Source organism: Phyllopteryx taeniolatus, chromosome 16, assembly GCF_024500385.1.
Source record: "Phyllopteryx taeniolatus isolate TA_2022b chromosome 16, UOR_Ptae_1.2, whole genome shotgun sequence".
Taxonomy (NCBI): domain Eukaryota; kingdom Metazoa; phylum Chordata; class Actinopteri; order Syngnathiformes; family Syngnathidae; genus Phyllopteryx; species Phyllopteryx taeniolatus.
Window position 1 is genome coordinate 23,271,724 of NC_084517.1, and position 23,575 is coordinate 23,295,298.

The following is a 23,575-nucleotide window of genomic DNA, read 5'->3' on the forward strand; positions in this document are numbered from 1 at the left end:
AGTGCTCAGAACAAACTCAGATGCACAGACTGCCTGTGAGATCACAATTTCCAACTTTTCGCTCTGTCGCAGGCAAACGCCGCACAGGAATGGACCCTTTTTCAAATGTCTCTCTTCAAACGCTCAATGAGCACCACAACAAAAACAATGTTGGCGGCCGGACTTTTCCAGAGGTGCGTGGCGTCCCGACAAAACCATCGTCAGCATATCGAGACACCGGAGCGGCGTGGTGTCGCTGTTAGAGTGTCTGCCTCACGGCCTTGAGGTGGTGGGATCGAATTCGGGCGCGGGGCTTCATGTTAGCCCGTTGTCCCCCGTGCCCATGTGGCTTCTTGCTCCCACATTCCCAAAACCGCTTAGCTTAGCATGTTCGCCTCATCGAAGAGCAACAAATTGCCCAGAACTTGGAGTTATATATTACTCGTGCTGCACTCACTGTCGCAGTCTCGCCACGCTGCACTATTTGCACTATCTGTTGTTGACCAATACTGGCCACTCGTGCCCAAAAAATAAGAATAATTATACCGGCATTACGAGATAACTAGCAACCCTTTACTGCTCAGTGACTGTTTTTTTTTTTTTTTTTTTGTCAACGTCTTTCTGTCTCCAAAGCGTTCTCTGCCAATTGAGCGTCTGTCGTCGTACTCGAGCGGCTCCGAGACTACCGGAGACAAATTCCTTGGGAGTTTTTTTGGACATACTTGGCAAATAAAGATGATTCCGATTCTGAATAGGAGAAGGCTTGTGCGTTTATCAATATGTGTCCTGCAACTGCCTGGCAACCAATCCAGGACATGCTCCGGGAGCAAAAACAAACGGTGACGTTTCTACTGAAGAAAGCGTTTCCGGCTTGTTGTGAAGGTCCTGACCGGATGTGTTGTGTGACATCCTGTGTGGCTTGACGCCTGTCTGAAACTGCGACGCGAGAGAGAGAGAGAGAGAGAGAGAGAGAGAGAACGCCAGCTCGGAGGAGGAGGAGGAGGAGAAAAAGACGAACAAGTGTCGCACAGGCGGATGAAAAGTTCCCAAACAAGCTTCAATTCCACACGAGTTCGGTGGCGGAGGGAAAGTTAGACGCTCACAAGCGACTGGGACGAGAAAAGGACGTCCCAGGGCGGCGAAAGAGTCGACATTGGACGAGATTCCACAGCGGGAATGTCGCTCGCTCGCTCGTGGGAGTGTTGAGACGCAGCCGAGGAAAAGGTAGGAACAACTTTCTCTCTCTCTCTCTCTCTCTCTCCACTCCCTTCAAACAAGCGACGACGACAACATTTGGACACAAGTTGGTCACCAGCTCGGTGGAAACTGTTAACGTGCCCACCCTGACATGTCCGCTTAGGACGCCAAACCCCCCCCCCCCCCCCCCCCCCCCCCCCTTCCCCTTCCCGTCAATCGTCGTGACAGAAACACGGCAAACATGAATACAACATCACATTTGTCTTTACGAAATCATGTTGGGGGAAAGAAGAAGAAGAAGAAGAAGAAGACTATAAGTGTGAGTCTCGGCAAGCAAACAGAAAGCTGCTGGCAGGGTGGCGAATTCCCCTTGGAAGTGTTGACATGCGTGAAGAATGTGCAGCGACTCTTCCTGCGAACATTCGTGCCACGACTCCGGTGCGTTGTTTGCGACAGAAAGCGCTCGATCGCGACTGTCTGCAGGCCCAAAAGTGGGACAACGTTGACGTCTGCCGACGGGAGGACGACTCGGCCCAGTTCGACGTTGCGTAACGCCGCGGCTGGGAAGCGCGACGTCAAGGCTTCCCAAAACAAACGCGTCGCGTGTTGACACCACAACTTCGACAGGAAGTTCGTGGAACCGTCGGAACCACAAGCACACAGAGGGCAGCTGTGGGCGGAGTCTGGACGAATTCTCCGAATTTGCGGGATGAACGATTGAACGATGCTCACCGCCGTTCCACTCCGCACCAGCAGAGGGCAGCAACACTGTTAAACAAGTCCACGAGGACTTAGCCGTCTTCATGCTAAGCACACATATATATGTATCGACTGCGACGCTAAGCCAGGGAGGTCCAAGTCGTCAGCGCATTCCGCGTGTCTGTACGGCAAGAAAAGCAATCCGAATCAGAAGCTCTACTCTTTATTTGCCAAGTATGCCCAAAAAACACCCAAGGAATTTGTCTCCGGTAGTCTCGGAGCCGCTCGAGTACGACGACAGACGCTCAATTGGCAGAGACAGAAAGAGGTTGACAAAAAAAAAAGAAAAACAGTCACTGAGCAGTAAAGGGTTGCTAGTTATCTGGTAATGCCGGGACAAAAGATCAACGATGCCGGTACATTGTATTGTATTGCGTAAAACAGCGTCCGATTACGCCAAGGGAACTAGGAGCCCCTTTCGCATGGAAGAAATATATTTAAATATATTCTTGGTGTACCCCCTCTAGTGAGGATAAGCGGTAGAGAAAATGGATGGAAGGGTATTCTTTTTAGCTTTTTAAAAAAATGGTTGTTTATTGATGGCTTAGCGGGCACGGGGAGAACATGCAAACTCCACACAGGCGGGGACGGGGATTGAACCCCGCACCTCAGAACTGTGAGGCGGACGCTCTAACCGCAAATTGAAAGTCTCACGTCCAAAATCAGCAGGCCGGTGTGCTTGGTCACGGTGACATCGTTGACATACAACACTCATCATAGGCGAGTCGCTTTCATGAGCCGTGAGCAATTAGGGCGCTTCCTCGTTCCAAATCGGCTTGACGAAAACAACCGTTACTGTATGAAAAATATCCTGTTCCAGACTCCGGAGACTTGTGTTTTGTGTTCCTCAGCGTTAACAACGCCGCAGCCGTGCCGCTTTCTCTCTGCGGAGTGCTCTATGTACAATAGACAATAGATAGGACCATCGTGACAAGGCCGCCATGTCAGCGCGCATTCATTCAACATTCAACCTGACCGCCACGTAGGCACGGGGGGAGCCACGTCTTCTGGAATCGGATCATATCGGTATCAGTGTGATTATACCAGCCATATTAGTATACCATATTATATATAATAGAATTATTATATTAGGATATTATTATTATATATATTATGAATAATCATACGAAGGTCATATTGTACTGTATATCTGTGACCTGGAAATACGTCCGTCCCATTCTTTGCCAGTAAACAACAGTGGCCAATTATGGAACTAATTCAGTCGAAGTGACAAATGGAAAACTGTTTTTGGACACGTGGTTCAGTCCTGACGGTCTGTTTCATCCAGTAACCGTTATATCGGGGTCCGTTTTATTGAGGTTCCACTGTATATCGTTTATTCATACAAATAGGATGAGTTTTATGTCAAGACGAATGAGGCCTAAACATCCTATTTTGTCACCGTTGGTGTCTCTGTGGTGAGTGACATCTTGGGTGTTCAAAAAGAAAAAGACAAAAAAAGTCCGTCGCCGGTTCCAGTTCCCGCAGGTACTTTGTCACGGTCCCCGTTTTGCCAAATGCAGAAGTAGGATGCGCGTGTACGGGATTAATCGACAACTCATCGATTATCAAATAAAAAAAATCGACTTTGATAATCAATGAATAATTTCGAGACCTTGTTGAACTTAAATCCTCGGAATTTCAGCCTCTCACCCGATTTCTGTCGTCCTTCGTGAAAACAGACTGATTGTTTGTTTTTCAAAATGAGACATTTGCAAACGTCTGCTTTAACATTTTTGCCAATTTTCTGAGTTACGGACCGAACCAAGAAGTGACTCATAATCAATCTGAAATCGTTTGCACTGTCGAAAATTCTCGAAAGATTCATTGATTATTCAAATAGTCATTGGTTGCAGGCAGCCCGACGATCGTGGTGCAAAATGGACGACGTCGTGCTTCCTACGCCACAACGTCGTCCGTTTTACGCCGCGGTGTTTGAATTGTTACGATCGGGTGGCCATCTCGGCTCCCTTTTTTTTTAGCGTCGACGCTTGGGCTCTTCCAATCTGGACGGCGTGATGCGGCGCTGAGGCGGCGGCGTGTGGCTGCGCTGTGACGTGATCACGATGGGGAAGGAGCAGGACCTCCTGCAGGCGGTCAAGAGCGGGGACCTGTCGTCCACGCACAAGCTTCTGTCCAAGCTGAAGAGCGGCAGGAGCAGTAAGTTCAAAGCTTTTTGTCACCTATACAGTCCACAATACAGTGGGGACACGGAAAGTATTCAGACCCCCTTCCATTTTGCAGCCATTTGCGAAAATCATTTGAGTTCACTGTTTTGATCCTTAATGTACACACAGCACCCCAGATTGACAGAAACAACGGACATTTTTGCAGATTTATGAAAAAAGACCAAGTGACCAAAATATCACACAGCCATAAGTATTCAGACCCTTTGCTCAGCATTTAGCAGAAGCCCCCTTTCGACCGAATGCAGCCATGAGTCTTTTTGGGAAGGATGTTTTTCACACCTGGATTTGGGGATCCTCTGCCATTCCTCCTTGCTGATCCTCTCCAGTTCTGTCAGGGTGGATGGTGAACGTTGGTGGGAAGCCATTTTTCAGGTCTCTCCAGAGATGCTCGATTGGGTTTAAGTCAGGCCTCTGGCTGGGCCATTCAAGAACCGTCACGGAGTTGTTCTGAAGCCACTCCTTCGTTGTTTTAGCTGTGTGCTTAGGGTCGTTGTCTTGTTGGAAGGTGAACCTTCGGCCCAGTCTGAGGTCCTGAGCACTCCGGAATCAGAATCAGAATCAGAATCATCTTTATTTGCCAAGGATGTCCAAAAACACACAAGGAATTTGTCTCCGGTAGTCGGAGCCGCTCGAGTACGACAACGGACGCTCAATTGACAGAGAACGCTTTGGAGACGGAAAGACATTGACAAAAAGAAAAACAGCCACTGACCAGTAAAGGGTTGCTAGTTATCTGGTAATGCCGGTAGGTACATTTTTTTTTTGACAATTGTGCAAAAGATGCAGAGTCCTCTAGCACTTCGAGCGGTTCGAATGACTCATATTGCAATAGTCCGGCGCCATGAGCGTCGTGCAAAGGGCGCCGAGACTTCAAGGAGTGGATGCGCTTTAAAGTGACGAGTAGCGCGATCATCTGGGACAATGTCCATTGTGCAAATGTTGCAGATACTCCTCAGTCAGTGTGCAAATGGAGCAGATGCTACTCTGGCACGAGTGGCCACTATATGCAAATAGTGCAGCGTGGCGAGACAACGACAGCGAGTGCACGAGTAATACATCATTGGCCCCACACAAATGTGACAACCAACTCAAGTCCAAAAATTGCCAGCTTGTTGGAATGGAATTGGAGGTCAGCTGTTTAAGAAGTCGATTGCAAGAGGCAAGAAGCTGTCGGAATGTCTACTAGTTCTAGTTTGCATTGATCGGTAGCGCCTGCCTGAGGGAAGGAGCCGGAAGAGCCGGTGACCGGGGTGCGGAGGGTCCGAGAGGATTTTGGACTCTCTTGTCTTAGTTCTGGCAGCGTGCAAGTCCTCAAGGGTGGGTAGGGGGGTACCGACAATCCTTTCAGCAGTTTGGATTGTCCGTCGCAATCGGAGTTTGTCCTTTTTTGTAGCAGCACCAAACCAGACTGTGATGGAAGAACACAGGACCGATTGGATGAGCGCTGTGTAGAACCGCCTCAGCGGCTCCGGTGGCAGGCCGTGCGTCCTCAGAAGCCGCAGGAAGTACATCCTCTGCTGGGCCTTTTTGAGGACGGAGTTGATGTTGATCGCCCACTTCAGGTCCTGAGAGACTGTAATTCCCAGGAACTCGAAGGTCTCGCCGGTTGACACAAGGCAGCTGGACAACGTGAGGGGCAGCTGTGGCGAAGGATGCCTTCCTGTCGATACGCAGACTCGTCACCGTCCTCGATGAGGCCGATGACTGTGGTGTCATCTGCAAACTTCAGGAGTTTGACAGTCGGGTGCGCTGAGGTGCAGTCGTTCGTGTAGCGAGAGAAGAGCAGCGGAGAGAGGACACAACCTTGGGGCGCCCCGGTGCTGACGCTGCGTGCGGATGAGGTGGCCTCCCCCAGCCTGCCCGTCAGAAAGCTGTAAATCCGCTGGCAGATGGCAGGTGAGACGCTGAGCTGGAGAAGCTTGGAGGAAAGGAGTTCGGGGATGATGGTGTTGAACGCTGAGCTGAAGTCCACGAACAGGATCCTCACGTAGGTCCCTGCACTGTCGAGGTGTTCTAGGATGAACTGCAGTCCCTATCCTAAAACTATCCTTTTCAAAGTCGTTGGCTAGTGTGCTATTGTTCTCAGCTTGGGGGGATCGTCGCTTGTAATTAGTCAGCGATTGGAACGCATGCCAGACTGATTTAGAGTCGTTAGCGCGAAACTGCTTTTCCAACTTTGCTGCATAGTTCCTCTGTGCAATGTTCATTTCTTGAGTCAGCTGGTTTCTAGCTGGATCATACAGGGCCCTGTCCCCGCTCTGATATGCGTGCGTCCTCCTTAGCTTGGCGAAGCTGCTTAAGTTTGGCAGTGAACCACGGCTTGTTGTTGTTGAATGTGCGAAATGATTTTGTTGGTACACAAACCTCTTGACAGAAACTGATATAAGATGTGACAGTGTCCGTATATTCATCCGGGCTGCCAGCTAAATTTTCAAAGACACTTCAGTCTGTGCAATCTAAGCAGCTTTGAAGTTCCATCTTTGCTTCAGGTTTTCGTCCGGGATATCCCCGTACTTGGCCGCATTCGTCTTTCCTTCGATTGCAACCGGTCGTCCTGTCCCTGCAGCTGAAAAACACGCCCACGGCGTGATGCTGCCACCACCGTGCGTCACTGTTGGGAGTGTCTTGGCCAGGTGATGAGCAGTGCCTGGTGTTCGCCACACATACCGCTTAGAATTAAGGCCGAAAAGTTCTTATTTCTCACCATCTTGGAGCCCTTCAGGTGTTTTTGAGCAAACTCCTTGCGGGCTTTCATGCGTCTCGCACTGAGGAGAGGTTTCCTTCCGTCGGGCCGCTCTGCCATGAAGCCCCGACTGGTGGAGGGCTGCGGCGATGCTTGACTTTCTAGAACTTTCGCCCATCTCCCGACTCCCATCTCTCTGGAGCTCAGCCGGAGTGATCTTTGGGTTCTTCTTGACCTCTCTCACCAAGGCTCTTCTCCCCCGATGGCTCAGTTTGGCCGGACGGCCAGCTCTACGAAGGGTTCTGGTCGTTCCATTTCAGTATTATGGAGGCCACCTTAAGTGCAGCAGATTTGTTTTCGTAACCTTGGGCAGATCTGTGCCACGCCACAATTCTGTCTCCGAGCTCTTCAGGCAGTTCCTTTGACCTCATGATTCCCATTTGCTCTGACATGCACTGTGAGCTGTCAGGTCTTCTGTAGACAGGGGTGTGGCCTTCCTCATCCAGTCCAATCAGTATCATCACACACAGCTGAACTCCAGTGAAGGTGTAGAACCCTCTCAAGGATGAGCGCACCCGAGTGTCACAGCAAAGGCTCTGAATACTTATGGCTGTGTTGACATTTCAGTTTTTCTTTAGTAATACATCTGCAAAGATTTCAATAATTCCTGCGTGTACATTGAGGAAAAAAATGAACTTAAATGATTTCAGCAAATGGCTGCAATATAAGAAAGAGTGAAAAATTGAAGGGGGTCTGAATACTTTCCGTAGCCACTGTATATAAATCCATGTGGAGTGGTTAGGGAGTAGGAAAGGCCAAATGATCAATCGTTCACTCATTCCGTACTCCCCAATTACGACAAAGGGATTTTTAGCGGCTGCGATCGGCCGGCGACCGGCTCGGGGCGCACCCCGCCTCTCGCCCGAAGATAGCCGGGATAGGCTCCAGCACGACCGCGACCCGCGTGAGGAGAAGCGCTGCAGAAAATGGACGCATTTTTAGTGGGCATTGGAGGAACTATCTCGGAGCGAATGCAGCCTTGGTGACTCCAAAGTCTTGCATGTTGCCAAAGTGTGTTTTCAATGTGCGTTGTCCAAGTAGAGTCGGAAACCGACCCCCCCCCCCGTGGTTCGCAGACGGCGCCTCGCCGGGATTAAGGAATTAGCGTGAGGGACGGGAGGGGGGCCGAGAAGGGGGCGGGGGTCCCGCTCAGTTCACCTGAACTCGAAACTTTTGTGCTCAAGGGGCCCGTTTCCCGTTTCAATTGGACCGAAGGGTCCGCACATTCATAGAGAATGTCTTGAAGCAGCTTTTTCGACGTACAGAAGAGCGGACCCCTGCGTTTTGCACGGGATAGCGAGCGGGCCCGGGCAAAAAAAGGCGACTCACCGTCGCCCTTTCTGACTGCACTTGAAAAAAGGCGGGCATAGACACCCAATAAGCATTTTCAGGCTTGGTTCTCCCCCAAGAAAGAAAACAACGATTTCAAAAATGAAAACAAATTGGAAAAAATATTGGGGGTAAAATCCGGAAACACTTACCGTACCGTAATATGCGGGGGGGCCGTCTGTATGTGATTTTGTTTTCAGTTTTACTGTTATTTTTTCATTTGTTATTTCAAATAAATCAATGACAACATTTGAATGCAGTACATGAATACAATCGGAATGAAGCGATTTGAGAGAAAAGCAACTCAAGGCATGCAAAAAAAGTAAGCCGTCCAGCTAAAAACGTCACCCGCCTCATCTGCTCTGCGGAATATGGCGAAATAAACGAGGCCGACAAAACTGCCCAGGCAGTTGTCATCTCTTCGCTTTGTTGCTACTAATAGACGAGCGCTTCATGGAAGCGATCGACACCGTGGAGCTGTTGAAGGGAAACGGAAAGTCGCGTGGGGACTCACTTGGAAGCTCGTTGTATTTGGACGTTCATTGGTCACCGTTTTAACCACGCCTCCAAGTGTTCGCGATTGTCATGTGAGCACGTTAGCTTGTTAGCTCGTGAGAATCGAGGTCAGGTGCGCTCAGACGGTGGGTGACGTGTTGGAACTCGTCGTGCGCTGACATTCTTTCTGTCTTCGCTAAGAGAGCAAATAAAGATCCTCCACGCGGACGTTCGCGGGCCCCCCCGTGGGCCCACGTGATGCACGGGGCAACATTTGGCCACATCGTGGATAAAACGTGTGCAGAAAAAAGTTTGTTTGTGGCCACGAATGAGGTCTAACATGCGCACAAAACCTACATGAAAAATATTGATATCATCCAGGTCAGCAGACGGAGCGCACCTTCAGCCGACAGCAGAGGGCAGGACATCTGCTACTTCTCGCTGAGGTGCACTCCATTTGCTGACCCGGAAGTCCAAGTTGTTGATGGCAAGCTACGGAAGCCACAAATGAGTTTACGTTGTGGCCTCCCTCCCCAAGAGTGAATTGAGACTTTTTACCAGCGGCGTTGCGCTAACAATGACGTTGACCCATTGTGAAGGAGTTGCTCCTCCCATCATGCATTGCCCCGCTCGTCCTCACCTCGCCTCGGGGCGCTCGGTCGTTAGCGGAGGGTGCTTTGTCTCGTCTTGTGCCGCTTTTGATGTGCGCAGTGTGTGTGTGTTTGCGTGGGGCGCTTGTGTGCGTGTGTGTGTGTGTGTGTGTGCGGGTGACGATGTCAGCGCGCTGGTATGTAAGCGACACCTTCCGTCCTCTGAGTGAGTTTGGGATTTTTCTGGACTGAAAAAGAGTTTGATTAGGAAAGATGACGACTTGACAGGAAGTGGAAGATGACATGAAAGTCACATGGTCACAACTTGATCTGCGTGTGTTTGTGTCTGAGTGTGTGCACGTGTGTGTGTTTAGCGTGTCCTCAAACATCAGCGTGCAAGTGAAACATTCCTCAGCGCTGGCATGTGCCCACAAGCTGCTGCTGCTGCTGCTTCTTCTTCTTCTTCTTCAGCGCTGCAAGACAGCCCATTTTCCAATATGTCCTCACTCCTTCCCACGCGAACAGGGTGGAAAGAGTCAGGTTCCAGAAGGTTCTAGAAAGTGACAAAGGAAAGCAGGAAGTGGTATCAGATTGGTGGCATCCTGCCGGCGGGAACAATGGCGCTGGAACAGGAAGCGTCGATGTTTTGGGAGGAACCTCGCGCACGTCCTCGCCGTCACCGCTTCCTCGTACAAGGAAAGTTGCTCCCGAGATGGTTGCGGCCGTGTCGGGAATCATTCACCCAAACCGTAATCGCTCGGGAGTTGTGCCCCTTTTCCATTGTCGCGGTCCTACCCCCGACCGGCCCGGTTCCTCCCCGTGTGCTCGCCTCTCGAGGCCGGGCGGAGACGACGGCACCGTTCCTCAGAGCCTCCTTCGACCCGGTTCCGAAACGCAGGCCGAGGAGGGCCGTGACCTCGCTGTCATCCGATTGGCCTTTCTTGAAGCGCGGCGACTTTCCCTCACGGTTCGGGATTTAGTCTTAGAACTCGTGTATAAAGCATCGAATATTGTGTTTTACATCAATGCATCCTAATCTATAATGTTCAAATATCCTCATTCTGGCTCTGTTTTCACCCACTCCCCTTAGCAATTTGCTTCTTCCTTAACTATTAATCTATCTTTTTATGCTTTAAGAAATGCGATCAAGTCCAAGATCAAACGCCGTTCAGGCTCGCGTCCACTTGTCAATCGCTCATGTGCGTCGCGTGCGTCGGCGACTCTACACGATGGTGCCGTCCTGTCGGGAGCGACCGCGTCGCACTTTAAGCAGCTTTCGACCGAAGAGGTGCGGGCATTCTCGTCCGGATCGGCGGAAGATGAAATCCGGCGATTTGACCTTCTTTTCGACGGGGCCAACGAACCTTCGAGGAAGGATAGAAAATGGCGTCCCTTCGCTTGGCTTTTTGAAGTCCAGACGCTCGTTTGTCTGCAGCCTTCTGATGGCTTTTTGCGCTCTCGCGTAGATTGTCTCTCTGTTTTCCTTCTCGAAGGGGACATTCAAATCAGCTCCGTTGGCGTGCGCGGAGGTGTGAACGGCTTTTATTTGACCGTTGCTGTGAGCGCAGACGCGTAATGATAGCGTGATGCTCCAAGCGCGTCTCTAATTTTAGCGCTCCGCATTCTTGCGGCGCAGCTTTTTTTCTTCTCGTGAGCGGCAGCGGGAAAGGAAAGAACGAGCGCAAAAGAGAGAGCGAGCCGCTGCCGCTCCTTTGACTTTGCTCCGGCCCCGCGACCGGCCTTCCGGATCGAATCCCGTTCCAAGTGTCGCCGATATATCGCTAGTCGTAGCGCCTCTTCGCACCCTGGCTCGCAAATAAGAGGCACAGTGTGCTTGTATCGGGGTTTGCTATAAAACTCAACACAATCCAACATTGCGTTTTTGCGTACAGAAAAAAAACGGTGGCTTAGAAATTGGCGAAACGGCGCGAGGGACGGGGATGGTGAAAGGCGAGGTGGCGGCGGCACGCGTCGGTCAGTCGCCAAAGATCGCGCAGAGTGAGACATGGCGCGGCGGCCTCTTGACTTTTATTGCCAAAGCCGACCAATCGGCGTTCTCTGAGCTTAGAGAGTCAATGGAAACATGGATCGGAGTGATCAGAAGAAGAGGAAAATGACGCCGGATGGTTGCACTCGGAGGATCCGCCGCTACTGATGATGATGAAGAGTGCGCTGATGTTTTTGGGGTTCATTAGGAAAAGCAGGTCATCGTTAGCAAAGCGGCACGACATCACCGCAGGGATGCGCACGCTCCCCGCAATCTGCAGCGTGTGCGTGTGTGTGATTGTTTCTTTGTGTGCGTGTAATTGTGTGTACTAGATGTGTCAAATGTGTGTGTGTGTGTTTGTGCCAGCGTGTCCCGCTTTTCTTCCCTCCCGCCGTCGGTTGTGTCAAGTGAGCTTGCGGCATATTTTTTCTTGATCCCTTTTGGACTTCCAGAATGTTGACTTTGGTTTCTTCTTTGTTTTGTTCTTGCAGAACTTTTAGGATCCACAAAGAGACTCAACGTCAACTACCAGGACACCGACGGGTAACTAACGCCAGCGGACGCCGGCCATCGGCGGCGCTCTTGTTTTCTCTTTGATCTTAGTCTTAGATCTTTTGCGAGGACGGTTAGGGTGTTTAGGGTTAGGGTTTCAAGAGTGGGTTCAAGTTAGGGTTTCAAAGTAGGGCTTGAAAGCAGGATTAGGGTTTCAACTTTAGCTTTGCAGCCTGAGTTAGCATCTAAAGTTAGGGCTCCAAATTTGGCTAACAAACTCAGGGTAGGGTTTCAACTTTTTGTTTGAAACCAGGATTAAAAAAACAAGCAAAATATAGCAACCTTGTCGCCAATCAGGCTTCTCATACCTGACGATTCACCTGGAGGGGCGGGGCGGGGCCTGAGCAAAGCGTGCCATATGTTGTTTGCTGAGGGGTCAGAGCCCCGCCTTCTCCTTGTGACCCCCCCCCCCAGCCCCCCGCCATCAAGCACCGAGCACGATTTTCACAGATGATTGATTGCGTGTGCGTCGTCCCATTACTGGCGCTTTCGCCGTCGGCCATCTTTGTTACCGTGTCCACGTGAATGGTGATGTTACGCAACAGCGCCTTTCGTCCCGTCAGGTCACATGTCCTCGGCACGCATGCACGCATCTCACTCACAGGGCTTATTTATTTATTTACCTATATTGCTTTTTATTGTCTCATCATGCGTGAAGCTCTTGTAATGTGTGTGCGTAAATGCATGTGTGCGCGCGTCTCTCACCCTCCAGCCCACAAACAGTTGGAACCTACCTATTAAAAATAAGAAGTGGAAGAAGACACTTTCATTATTGTAATAATATTTGATTTGATTTTTTTCCATTTTAATAATTGATTCATCTGTCAATTATTTTGATGGATCAGATAAAAAAAAAAAAAAAGTTTGAAAAACAGGAAATTCTGATGATGATGATTATTAGTGACAGTGCAGAAAACTCATAAAGTAGATAATCCGTCTGCTTTCATGGAGGATGACAAGAATCAAAGAATATTTCGTGTTGAGAGATTTGAACTATTTGAAGTCAGACACGTTTTTCAAAGGATTCATCCACGATCGAAATCGTTGTCGATTGTTGCACCGCTATAATATTTAGTAACCCACAGAAAATGGACAACGGTATCATATTTGCTCGTCCCAAAAGCTCCAGCAAGCATAGGTGCAGTACCGCTCGGGTCCACCCGAGGGTGCTGATTATTGCACGTCTGACCAATGAGGAGAAGAGTCGGGCCAAGTGAAAAAATACAAAGCTAATTGGTGGAATGTTTTGGATTTCCCGTTTGCTTTGTTTTTGCCTGCGCGCCAGCTTCTCAGCGCTGCACCACGCCGCGCTCACGGGCACCGCAGAGCTGCTGGCGGCGCTGCTGGAGGCGCAGGCCGCCGTGGATGTCAAGGACAGCAACGGTAAGACCACATGCCTGCTCCTTTTTCTTCTTCGTAGCGATGGCCTTTTTATCACGATGAACTATAACTAACCCTGTATATCACATACATGCGAAATTCGCCGTTTTGAACTCAAAATAGGCCATTTACGGGAATGGTATAGATCTGATGAGTTTTTCCTGGGGGCTGGGGGTCGCTGACGTCAGAGGCTCTTCCGTAGCTCGATCCATTCCACACAAGTAACGCTACTTTTGCAGTTCAATGTTGCTCGCTACTTTTATTCATCAATTATTGCTTATTTATCAACTATTTCGTGCGTGAGACTTCGACTTTTAAGCGCCCAATCCCATTTAAGCGCGAGTGACGTTTAAGTCTCCTTCACCAATCGAGCGACACAAGAGAGTCACGTGACCTCTTCTATCGGGCTTCCCGGGCATCGGTATTAACACGAGATAAACATCCGCTAGTTCATTAGGAAACGCGCCGACAATGATCTCATTAGTTTACGGATGTGAATGTTCGCTGTATTAAGCGATGTTAGGGATTATGTCACAACACAGAATGAACTCACTTCCAATTCAGAAATGGCCAATAAAAAGAGAGAAACGTTGTACTCCGTATTTTGAAGATGATTTCGGTCCAGAATGAGAGCGCTCAAAGAGGAGGATGCTGTTCATGTGGCACATCCTGATGCCTGCAGCTGGAGCCCAAAACAAAAAAGCAAAGAAATGAAACAAATTTCATTGGAATCTTACATTTGTACGTCAACATGTACTTGAGCGGTGAAATTTGTTTATTGATGTTAAAATCCTCCCAAATTGGGGGATACTTTTTTTGGTCACCTTTTTCATGCCTTTGGTGTTTGCGTGTCTGATATTCTTACTGTTATGGATATACTAACTATTTCTATTGACGCAATTTTGTGGAAGTTCTCTTCCACAAAATGTTCCTGCCAAGTAATGTTGTTTTGTTTTTGTTTGGCGTGTGCGTGCGTATGAATGCGTACGTGCGCGCATGTGCGTGTAGGAATGCGCCCGCTGCACTACGCAGCGTGGCAAGGCAAGTCTGAGTCGGTCCTGCTGCTTCTGCGTTCGGGAGCGTCCGTCAACGGCGTCTCGCTGGACGGGCACATCCCGCTCCACCTGGCCGCGCAATACGGCCATTACCAAGTGGTGAGCGGGCGCGCGCGGTCTTGTGACGTGACTTGTGAGCGCCCCCGCCCCGAATGAACTCATTGCGCTTTCAGTCGGAGACGCTCCTGCAGCACCAGTCCAACCCGTGCGTCGTCAACAAGGCCAAGAAGACGCCGCTCGACCTCGCCTGCGAGTTCGGACGCGCCAAGGTCAGCGTGCGTGCGTGCGTGACCGCGCACACGCAGTACATCACATACTGTACACGTCGCAATGACATCACAATTCAAGGTGAATTTGTTCTGTGACCGCAAATCATCTTTTCCCATTGAAGTGAATTCGATGAATGCGTTCCAGGCTCCCCCAAAAACAACATCAATTCTCCATTTTAATGAGGACAAATATTGTACTTAATAAAACATGCAGTCATGACATAAGTCAATCAATAAAATGACTGTGCAGTAGGGGTATAATCAATCATTTGAATGAAGGTGCGGACGCATATTGATGAGGTCATCTTATCCGTCTCACTATCGAAAGGGCTCGTGCGCGTCTGGTCACGGAGCCTCCAGGCAACGCGTTTTGAAACATTATTTTTGGATTGATTTTTTCACCGGCAAGCGCGCCCCCGTACATCCTCAGAAAGGGCGGCACAGTCGCAGCCGCGACTAACCCCGTCCCGAACCTCTCGGCGCTGTGCGCGACAGAGCGGGGAGGAGCAAAAAACCAGGCACAATGTGAACGTGTACATGTAGCGGCGCAAACGTTGGCAGCAGAGAGAAAATCCTCCCAAAAATAGAGTCGGGGAGTTCGCGCCGGTGTATCCCCGTGCGACATTTCTGAAAGTTAGCACGAAAGGAGGACAAGAAGTCATGAACCGAAGAAAGAAAAACCTTTGTGGTGACTTATCACCGTCATCTCAGTTCATTGGCACCTGGACAGCAAAATGGGCCTGCAGCATCCACACTGAGGTTCTTGGAGGCTACATTGTAAGATTCGTACATGCGTAACAACACCTTCCTCATGAATTAAATCCACTTCAAATGGACTATTATTCAATATTAGATATTTACATATGGAGTAAGACTGTCAAGACTGCTTTTGTCAAAGCTATTTTGCGCTAGTATAAAAAATATGAAAGAGTAAAACAAATTCTCATTCAAAAGAAAAAAAGAGCTTCGAATTCAGTTCCACTAAAAGTCAGCCCAAACATTTGACTGGCTGTGTGTGTGTGTGTGCGTGTGCGTGTGCGTGTGCGCGCGCCTCAGGTGGCCCATCTGCTTTTGAGTAGCAACATGGCGCCATCGCTGCTGGAGTGCGAGCGTAAGGAGGCGAGCGACGCGGCGTTCACCACGCCGCTGCACCTCGCCGCACGCAACGGCCACAAGGACGTCATCGGGTGAGTCGCGCCTCTGAGGTTCCCCGTTCGAATCCCGGTGAATCCAATGTCCCAAAAAGCGCTCGGCACGGATTGACAGTTGGTGCAAAATTAGGGATGGCAATTGATAAGATTGACTTGGAATACTTGGATCCAAATCCTTATTCCACGAATCCGACTAAATGGATATTCTGGCTTCTCACGATCGGAAAAAGGATGAATGTGCTGCCGCATGGGTTCTTGCGTTGTAAACACAGCGTGTGTCTTGGGGCGCGCTTTCAGCTGTTTGATGACACGCTAGTGGAAGTTTGCTGTAAGGCTGAACGCACAACAATAAAGAAATGCACGTTGTATATTTGGATCATTTTCCAAAGGGTCAGATGGATGCGGTCTCCGGTCCAGCGGCTCCCCTTCACTCGGCCAGGGTGTTTCGGCACTCTCTGGGGCGCGCCGGCAGGGCCCCCCCTTGCGGGTGTACCGGCACAGCAACTCCCGACACCAGTTAACGATCATGGATGTGATATGATATGATGTTTATTCGCGAATCGGTTCTATTGACACGCTATCGGTTTGAATTGGCTTGTGCTGGGACCGCTACTAATAATACAGGTTGTATTAAGAGATCTTCCAGCTGTTTAGACACCATAAAAGCATCCCACCGCACGGCCTTGCTCATTTCCCACAGCCTGTCCTGTCCTGCGCTTTTCTGGCCTCTCACATCTTTGTCCTATTGGTTAGTTGTTGTGTCCCCCCCGTACAAATAAAAGAACATGATTTGACTTTGTAACGTAACTTGTACCTACAAGAGCGGAGGTAGAAGCACGCAGGTGGATTACATCTTGTGCAGACGATGTCATCGGAAGGAGGTTACTGTCTGTAAGGTTAGTGGTAGGGGAGAGTGGGACTAGAGAGCAAAGAAGATGACTCTGGTGGTGGGGAGGAAGATTCAGAAGACAAAGGCGCAGCAGAGAACCATGTGGTGGAAGCTGAGAAAGGAAGAGTGCTGTGCGGCTTTTCGAGAAGAGGTGAGACAGGCTTTCGGTGGACAGGAGGAGCTTGCAGAAGACTGGACCACTACAGCCAAGGTGATCAGAGAGACAGGCAGGAGAGCACTTGGTTGGTCTTCTGGTAGGAAGGGAGAGAAGGAGGCTCAAATCTCAAAGGTTAGCTAAGAAGTGGGACACTGAGAGGACTGAGGAGAAAGGAATACATGGAGATGCCACGTAGGGCAAAGGCCGAACAAAAGGCAGATGACGACATGTATGCCAAGTTGGACACTAAAGGAGAAGAAAAAGATCTATACAGGTTGGCCGGGCGGAGGGACAGAGATGGGAAGAAGATGTGCAGCAGGTAAGGGTGATTAAGCACAGAGATGGAAATGTCTTGGCTGGTGCCAGCAGTGTGCTGGATAGGTGGAAAGAATACTTGGAGGAGTTGATGACTGAGGAAATGAGAGAGAAGGAAGAGTAGAAAAGCCAAGTAGCAATGGTTAGTCAGGGGGTGCCCGGCCTCTCGCCGTCTCCAGCCGGGACCAGAACAGAAAGTTGTGCAATGGTGCCTCGCGAGTGTCCATTCTGTATCAAGTATAAAGGCACGCGCGTGTGTGTGTTCTGCGTGGCAGGCTGCTGCTGAAGGCAGGCATCGACATCAACGCCACCACCAAGTCGGGCACCGCCCTGCACGAAGCTGCCCTCTATGGGAAGACGGAGGTGGTGCGGCTGCTCCTGGATGTGAGTTGGGGATAGCGGCGGCTTCGTCGCTTCCGTGCTAATGCGGCTAACCTACGGTGGCCCTGAAGTGCGAAACACAACAGCGAATGAAAAATCCCAACGGCAAATGAAACAACAAAATGAAATGAAGCTACCAGAAAAGGTAGGGACTGGTCGGCGATAGGACTCATCGCCGATCGGACGAAGAGGGCGCTGTCCGCTGCACTCTGCTCCCAATACGTGACACGAGGGCAGCGGGGTTCGAAACCCGGTGCGGTCGACCGCGCAGGAAGTTACGTAACCCAGAACAAAACGCAGAGCCACAAAATCAGACGGCTTACATAAATCCTGAGTCGTCATATTCTTTGATAGCAGGAGCCGCTAACGCCTATTTTAAAAACCACGCCAGATGTGGAATAACTTCCTGGTCAAAGCAGCCAATCAAGTCGTCCCTCTCGTCCAATCAGCAACGAGTCTTATCACCGACCAGTACCTACCTTTTCCGGTAGCTTCATTTCATTTAGTTTTTTCATTTGCCGTTGTGTTTATAGTTATTTTTATTTCAGGGCCACTGTACTAACCCGCCGTTTTCTTCGAGTTTCGTTTTCAAGCGAAGTCGTCGTCGGGCTGCGTTCAGCCTGAGCCGCTTGGCTGCCTCTACTAACGCTCCTTGTGGCGCTTGTTGTGTGTGCGTGCGTGCGTGCTCGTCTAGGCCGGCGTGGACGTGCACATCCGAAACACGTACAACCAGACGGCGCTGGACATTGTCAACCAGTTCACGACCTCGCACGCCAGCAGAGACATCAAGCAGCTGCTCAGAGGTGTGTGCGCAGCAGAAGTGGCAATGTGTGTGTGTGTGTGTGATTGATTGATTGAGTAATTTCAAGCATGCAAGTGACAGAAAACGAAACACAACATTTCAACAAAATAAATCACGTTCAACAAAACCTATTCCCAAAGTAGTGGAAGAAGCCAAACTGATTTGCTTTCTGATTCCCATCTCCTTACAATCCTCGAGAAATAGGACTGATAATAGACTGATGTTCCATCCATTTCCCGTACCCCTGGAGCCGATCCCACCTGACTCTGGCGGGAGGCGGGGTACTCCCTGAACTGCTCGCCAGCCAATTGCAATATGATCGTCTCGTATCATAATAATAACAAGTTGGATATATTAATGTATACGCATCCTAATTCATTTATATACAGTAATCCAATCATACAAAAGATCATTGGATCTTAATGTAAGGGAAAAAAAAGAACAACAGAACAAAAGCAACCAAAAACAACTGTGTGTGCGTGCGTGCGCATGCATGTGTGTATTTGTGTACAGGATGTGTTTGCCTGCGCGCGTGTGTTTGCGTACGTGTGTGTATGCGTGTGTAGTTGATGAGCATGTTGCCGAGTGTGTGTTGTGCCCCCTCCGAATGGCCGAGGACGACCCCTAACCCCCCGTTTGCCCCCAGACGCCACGGGGGTCCTGCAGGTAAGAGCGATGAAGGACTTGTGGACTCTCCACGACCCGACCGCCCTCAACGTCCGCGCCGGGGACGTCATCACGGTGAGGCGACCGCTCCTCTCGCGCGCCACTCCTCTCGCGCCACCTTTTGACTTAAGAGTTCAGTTTGCCGCGTAAGTGGGCTCGTAACGCAATTGACTCGCGTATCAAAACGATTTTCCGCGCTGAAATACATTTCAGCGACGAATCCCTTGCGGCACAAAAACTTTTTTCATACGTTTTGAATCAGGAAAAAGTTTGAATTTACGCAAATGTGAAGAAATTGAATTTCTTCCAGCCGTCATGCAGCACGTCGTGCCTTTAAGGGCGTGGCCCACCGAGCGACGTCAGGCGCCGGGTTGTGGCCTACGGCGGCTCCTTTGTGCTTTTGTCCTGTTCACTAAACGGCGACCGTGGCTCTCCTCGTCCACGCAGCCGGGTATCCAAACACCTTCATTGTTGTCCGGGCGGCGTATCTGAAGCTCGCTCCCTGCTCAAATGTTGACTTGTAACCCAAAGCAAAAATGATGCCGCACGTGCCTTGAAAAACTCCTAAGTCAAGGTAGCACATGTGGCATGTTAGCACAGATGCTAAGCTGCCATTCTCACGTGTCAACGCTGATATTAAGCTAACATTGTGACGTGTTAGCGCAGACCCTAAGCCAATGGTGCCGCATGTTAGCGCAGATACAAAGCTAACGCTGTGGTGTGTTAGCACAGATGCTAAGCTAACATTGTCGTGTGTTAGTGCAGACACTAAGCTAATGTTGTGGCGTGTTAGTGCAAATGCTAAGCTAACGTCGTGTTTTAGAGCAGACACTAAGCTAATGTGGTGTCTTAGCGCAAGTGATAAGCAAACGTTGTGATGTGTTCGTGCAGATGCTAAACTAACTTGGTCGCTTGTTAGTCCAGATGCTAAGCTAACATTGCGCGTTAACACAGATGTTAAGTTAACATCGTCGTATGTTAGCACAGAAGCTAAGCTAATGTTGTGGCGTGTTTGTGAAAATACTAAGTTAACATTTTGGCATGTTAGCACAGATGCTAAGCTAATGTTGTGGGGTTTTAGCGCTGACGCTAAACTAACATTGTTAGGCGTTAGCCCAGATGCTAAGCAAGCAGTGTCGTGTTTCTGTGCAGACACCAAGCTAACATTGTGGCGTGTTAGCCCAGAAGCAAAGCTGCTGCGGCATGCTAGCGCAGATGTTAACTTAACGTTGCCACCGCAGGTTCTGGAGCAGCACGCGGACGGCCGTTGGAAGGGTCACATCCACGACGGGCAGCGCAGGACCGACCGGGTGGGCTTCTTCCCGCCCTCCATCGTGGAGGTCATCAGCCGGCGCGGCGGTGGCGGTCAGTTCATGATGTTGTTAAGTCACGTGATTTAGCCCCACCCACAAGCTAACCGGATCATGCGCGCTTCATGATCTTTGACATCTAACCCCATGTTTCTCAAACACAATGGAGCTAAAGCAGATATTTTACTCCAATCATCTCACAGCATGACCAAACAAAAGAAATAAAAAGTATGAATAGAGCGAAGCCTACCACCAGCGATGAGTGAAAATCCGAGGCATGGTACCCGAGAGAGCTAATAAAAAATGGCAAATAATTTGATGCCTCCGGGACCCTCTAAGCACATTTCAACCTATTGAACTTTGAAAGCATTCCTTAGCAACTGTTTTCACTGTCTACAAATGGCAGATTATCGCACAATCATATAAGAGGCCGAGGGCGCTTGCTTCAAACTGTTCATTTGTCATCCCCACTTGAAGTTTGCTGTAAAACTGATTGTGTATTGAAATGCTAAAATGTTCAACCATATGATTTCCTCTAACAAAGGTCTGCTAGCTGCATGTTAACATATCATGCGAGCTAATGAAAATTAGAATCAATGTTACGGCAAATGATGAACCTTCAAACAACTGCTACTTTTAAAACACACACGGGGCAGCAACACATACAAGCAGAGCATACAGCAACACTCACAGGCGTATGTATACTCTCTGCTATTAGTGGAGCTTAGTTGGGGACCTTCTCTGCCTCTTCCTCTCGCTCTTAATTGTGTGGAATCTCTCCCAGTAGAGCTCGGGGCTGCCTGCAGTGTCGTGGCACAACGTGCTACCAAACCGAAGATTCTGAACTCTCTACCTTTCGACTTGCCAGCATACTGTAAAAAATCATCCACGCGCAATCACAGTCACATAAAAATCTGCGACATAGCGGCGAGGCTTCCCTGTACATATTGATTTGTCGCGAGCTTTCTCGAAAGTGAAATTTGCGCCTTGGCCGAGTTGTGCTTGGGAAGCGACGCTCTAACGGGATGCTTCCTCCCCCTCCCCCGCCGCGCCTCCTCATGTCACCCCGTAGGGGGCACCCTCTCCCGGCACGCCTCCCTGCCCGCTCAGCGCCCGTCCAGAGCCCCCCTATCCATCGGCCTCGGCTCGGGCCCTCACGCCGACGATTCCTACTCCCCGTGCGCCCCCCTCGCCCTGGCCGCAGGTACGCATACGCCCGCCGCCGCCGCCGCCTTTTATGTCATGACATCGTCGCACATCTGCACCACGAACCAAACAGCAGCTCCCTGGCAGACATTTTGTTTGCTTAACGACAGTTTCGCGCCCCCTATGCAATAACTGCGTTCGCAATCATTCATCGTTCCCGACACACGAACCACGACAATAAGCAGCGCGACGAGATTCTCCCGAAATCGCAGTCTGTCAAAACGCTGCATCTGGTTGGAACGGCCACTTCAACCTGGGTACACAGCGCAGCAAGAACTTTGAAAATCGTTAGATAAGTTCTGGAGAAATTGCGGGAACATTTCGCCTATCAAAAAAAATCAGGTCCAAAAATGCCTTCCAATTGGAGTCAAATCTGCTGCTTGGGGAAGCGCTTCTCCGAGTTTCAGTGCAAAATAGCCACCAATCGGCTGACACGGGCCCGAAATTCCAGAGAGGGTTTCTCCCAAGCGGATGCGTCTAAATGACCGGCACGTTTAGAACGGCGCCCCTTGCCCTCAAAAGTCCACTTCGATAAGGCAAAAGGAGCAGCATCGGTGTGAAGAGGTCACGCCCAGCACTTGTCCATTTGTTACGGAGCATTTTACAGGCCTTTGAAGTACTCAACTCAATTTATTCGAAACAGCCACTTGTCACCTTGTTACTGAGAAGATACTTAGATCGATCGATAGACGGATAGATCGACGTCTTCGGACACACTCTCTTGAGTTGCGCTCACGTGAGGTTCGCCGCCCGAGCACGTCGCCGCGCATCGGCGCCGCTGGACGCGACGAGCGTCTTTCGGAGCGTGGCCCCGCCGTGCTGAGCGTCCCGTTTCGTGTGGCTGTCAGGAGACCGCAGCAGCGTGGGCAGCAGCGAGAGCGTGGGCAGCACACGCAGCGCCGGCAGCGGCCAAAGCACCGAAAGCAACAACAACAACACGCTCAACAACAACAACACGGTGACCGACGCGCACAACGGGATAGCGCACCCCGCTGCCGCCGCTCACCACGACAACAAGGTACGCCCGCTCGCTGGCTCGCCCGTCGCGTGACATCGCTCAACTTCCCATTCGTGTCCTCAGGCGGCGCCTCCTACGGCTGACTGCGGACCCTTGCTCTTGAGCAAGCAGCCTCAGCATCACGCAGGTGCGCAACCGTCGGCGCGCTTCCTCCTGTTGCTCCTTCTCTTTGTGTGTCTGTCTCCTCTTCATTTCCTCCTGAGCCTCTTTCTACTTTTTCGTCCTCTTTCTTGCTCTTCCTCCCTGTCGCCTCTTCCTCTTTTTTGCTCGACATTCTGCTTTTGTCTTCCTCTCAACCTTTGTTACCTCGCGTGCAGGTGGTGTGTCCCCCCGCAGGCCGACGGTGACGGTGCAGCAAGCGACGGAGCAGACCTTTGCCCAGCAGCAGTTTTTTCGCCCTCAGCAGCTGCTGGACGGCAAGGTAACGCTCACACCGCTGCACGAGGAACTATACTCCGATAGCGGTGATTACGACGATGACGGCGTTTGGTGTTTTTGTTGCATTTGAGGACGCCGAGGCCATCTTCCAGTGGCTGAGTGACTTCCAGTTGGAGCAGTACGCGGGGAACTTCATCAGTGCCGGTTACGACGTCCCCACTATCAGCAGGATGACGCCTGAGGTCTGCAAACAATTTCCCACTTCCTGTGTGGGCATGGTTGAATGCGAAAAGCAGTCAATGACGTCGCGGGCCGGTCAATGATGTGTCGTGGACCCGTAAATGACTTATGGGTCTGTCTACAACTTGTTGCGGACTAGTCAATGATAGTTACTGACCTGTCAATGACTCGCCTTCAGGATCTGACGGCCATCGGCGTGACCAAACCGGGACACCGCAAGAAAATCTCCATGGAGATCAACAAGCTGAACATGCCCGAGTGGCTTCCGGAGTACATCCCGGTGAGCAGAGTCAAGAGAAAGACCCGGGAAGTCTTCCGGAATGTGTCCCGTGTGACCCGAGTGCGGTTGTGTTGCAGTCGGACCTTGGCGAGTGGCTCAGCGCCATTGGCCTACCGCAGTACCTGAAAAGACTCTCGGAAAACGGCTACGACAGCATCGGCATTGTCAAAGATTTGACATGGGAAGACCTGCAAGAGATTGGCATCACTAAACTGGGTGAAGACTCCCCCCACTCCGCTCCCTTCCCCGCCCCAGGTG

General features: G+C 50.5%; 1 protein-coding gene across 5 annotated transcripts in view; it reads left to right on the forward strand.

The window, feature by feature from the left end:
- Positions 1–1,061: 1,061 nt before the first annotated feature.
- The window catches only part of LOC133465830 (caskin-2-like), a 31,182-nt gene continuing 8,668 nt past the window's right edge, over positions 1,062–23,575 (forward strand). For 2 of the 5 annotated variants that reach the window (XM_061748946.1, XM_061748947.1), the window contains exons 1-18: positions 1,062–1,203; positions 3,918–4,095; positions 11,760–11,811; positions 13,106–13,203; positions 14,209–14,354; positions 14,429–14,524; positions 15,581–15,711; positions 17,312–17,420; positions 18,112–18,220; positions 18,866–18,960; positions 20,127–20,250; positions 21,268–21,399; positions 22,250–22,419; positions 22,483–22,546; positions 22,737–22,840; positions 22,929–23,039; positions 23,216–23,317; positions 23,395–23,533. In XM_061748946.1, the coding sequence (XP_061604930.1) occupies positions 4,002–4,095; positions 11,760–11,811; positions 13,106–13,203; positions 14,209–14,354; positions 14,429–14,524; positions 15,581–15,711; positions 17,312–17,420; positions 18,112–18,220; positions 18,866–18,960; positions 20,127–20,250; positions 21,268–21,399; positions 22,250–22,419; positions 22,483–22,546; positions 22,737–22,840; positions 22,929–23,039; positions 23,216–23,317; positions 23,395–23,533 (1,876 nt within the window). In that variant the 5' untranslated portion in view covers positions 1,062–1,203; positions 3,918–4,001. Of the gene's footprint in view, positions 1,204–3,917; positions 4,096–11,756; positions 11,812–13,105; positions 13,204–14,208; positions 14,355–14,428; positions 14,525–15,580; positions 15,712–17,311; positions 17,421–18,111; positions 18,221–18,865; positions 18,961–20,126; positions 20,251–21,267; positions 21,400–22,249; positions 22,420–22,482; positions 22,547–22,736; positions 22,841–22,928; positions 23,040–23,215; positions 23,318–23,394; positions 23,534–23,575 lie in introns of those variants that run through there. The other 3 variants (XM_061748948.1, XM_061748949.1, XM_061748950.1) reach the window with 3 other exon arrangements.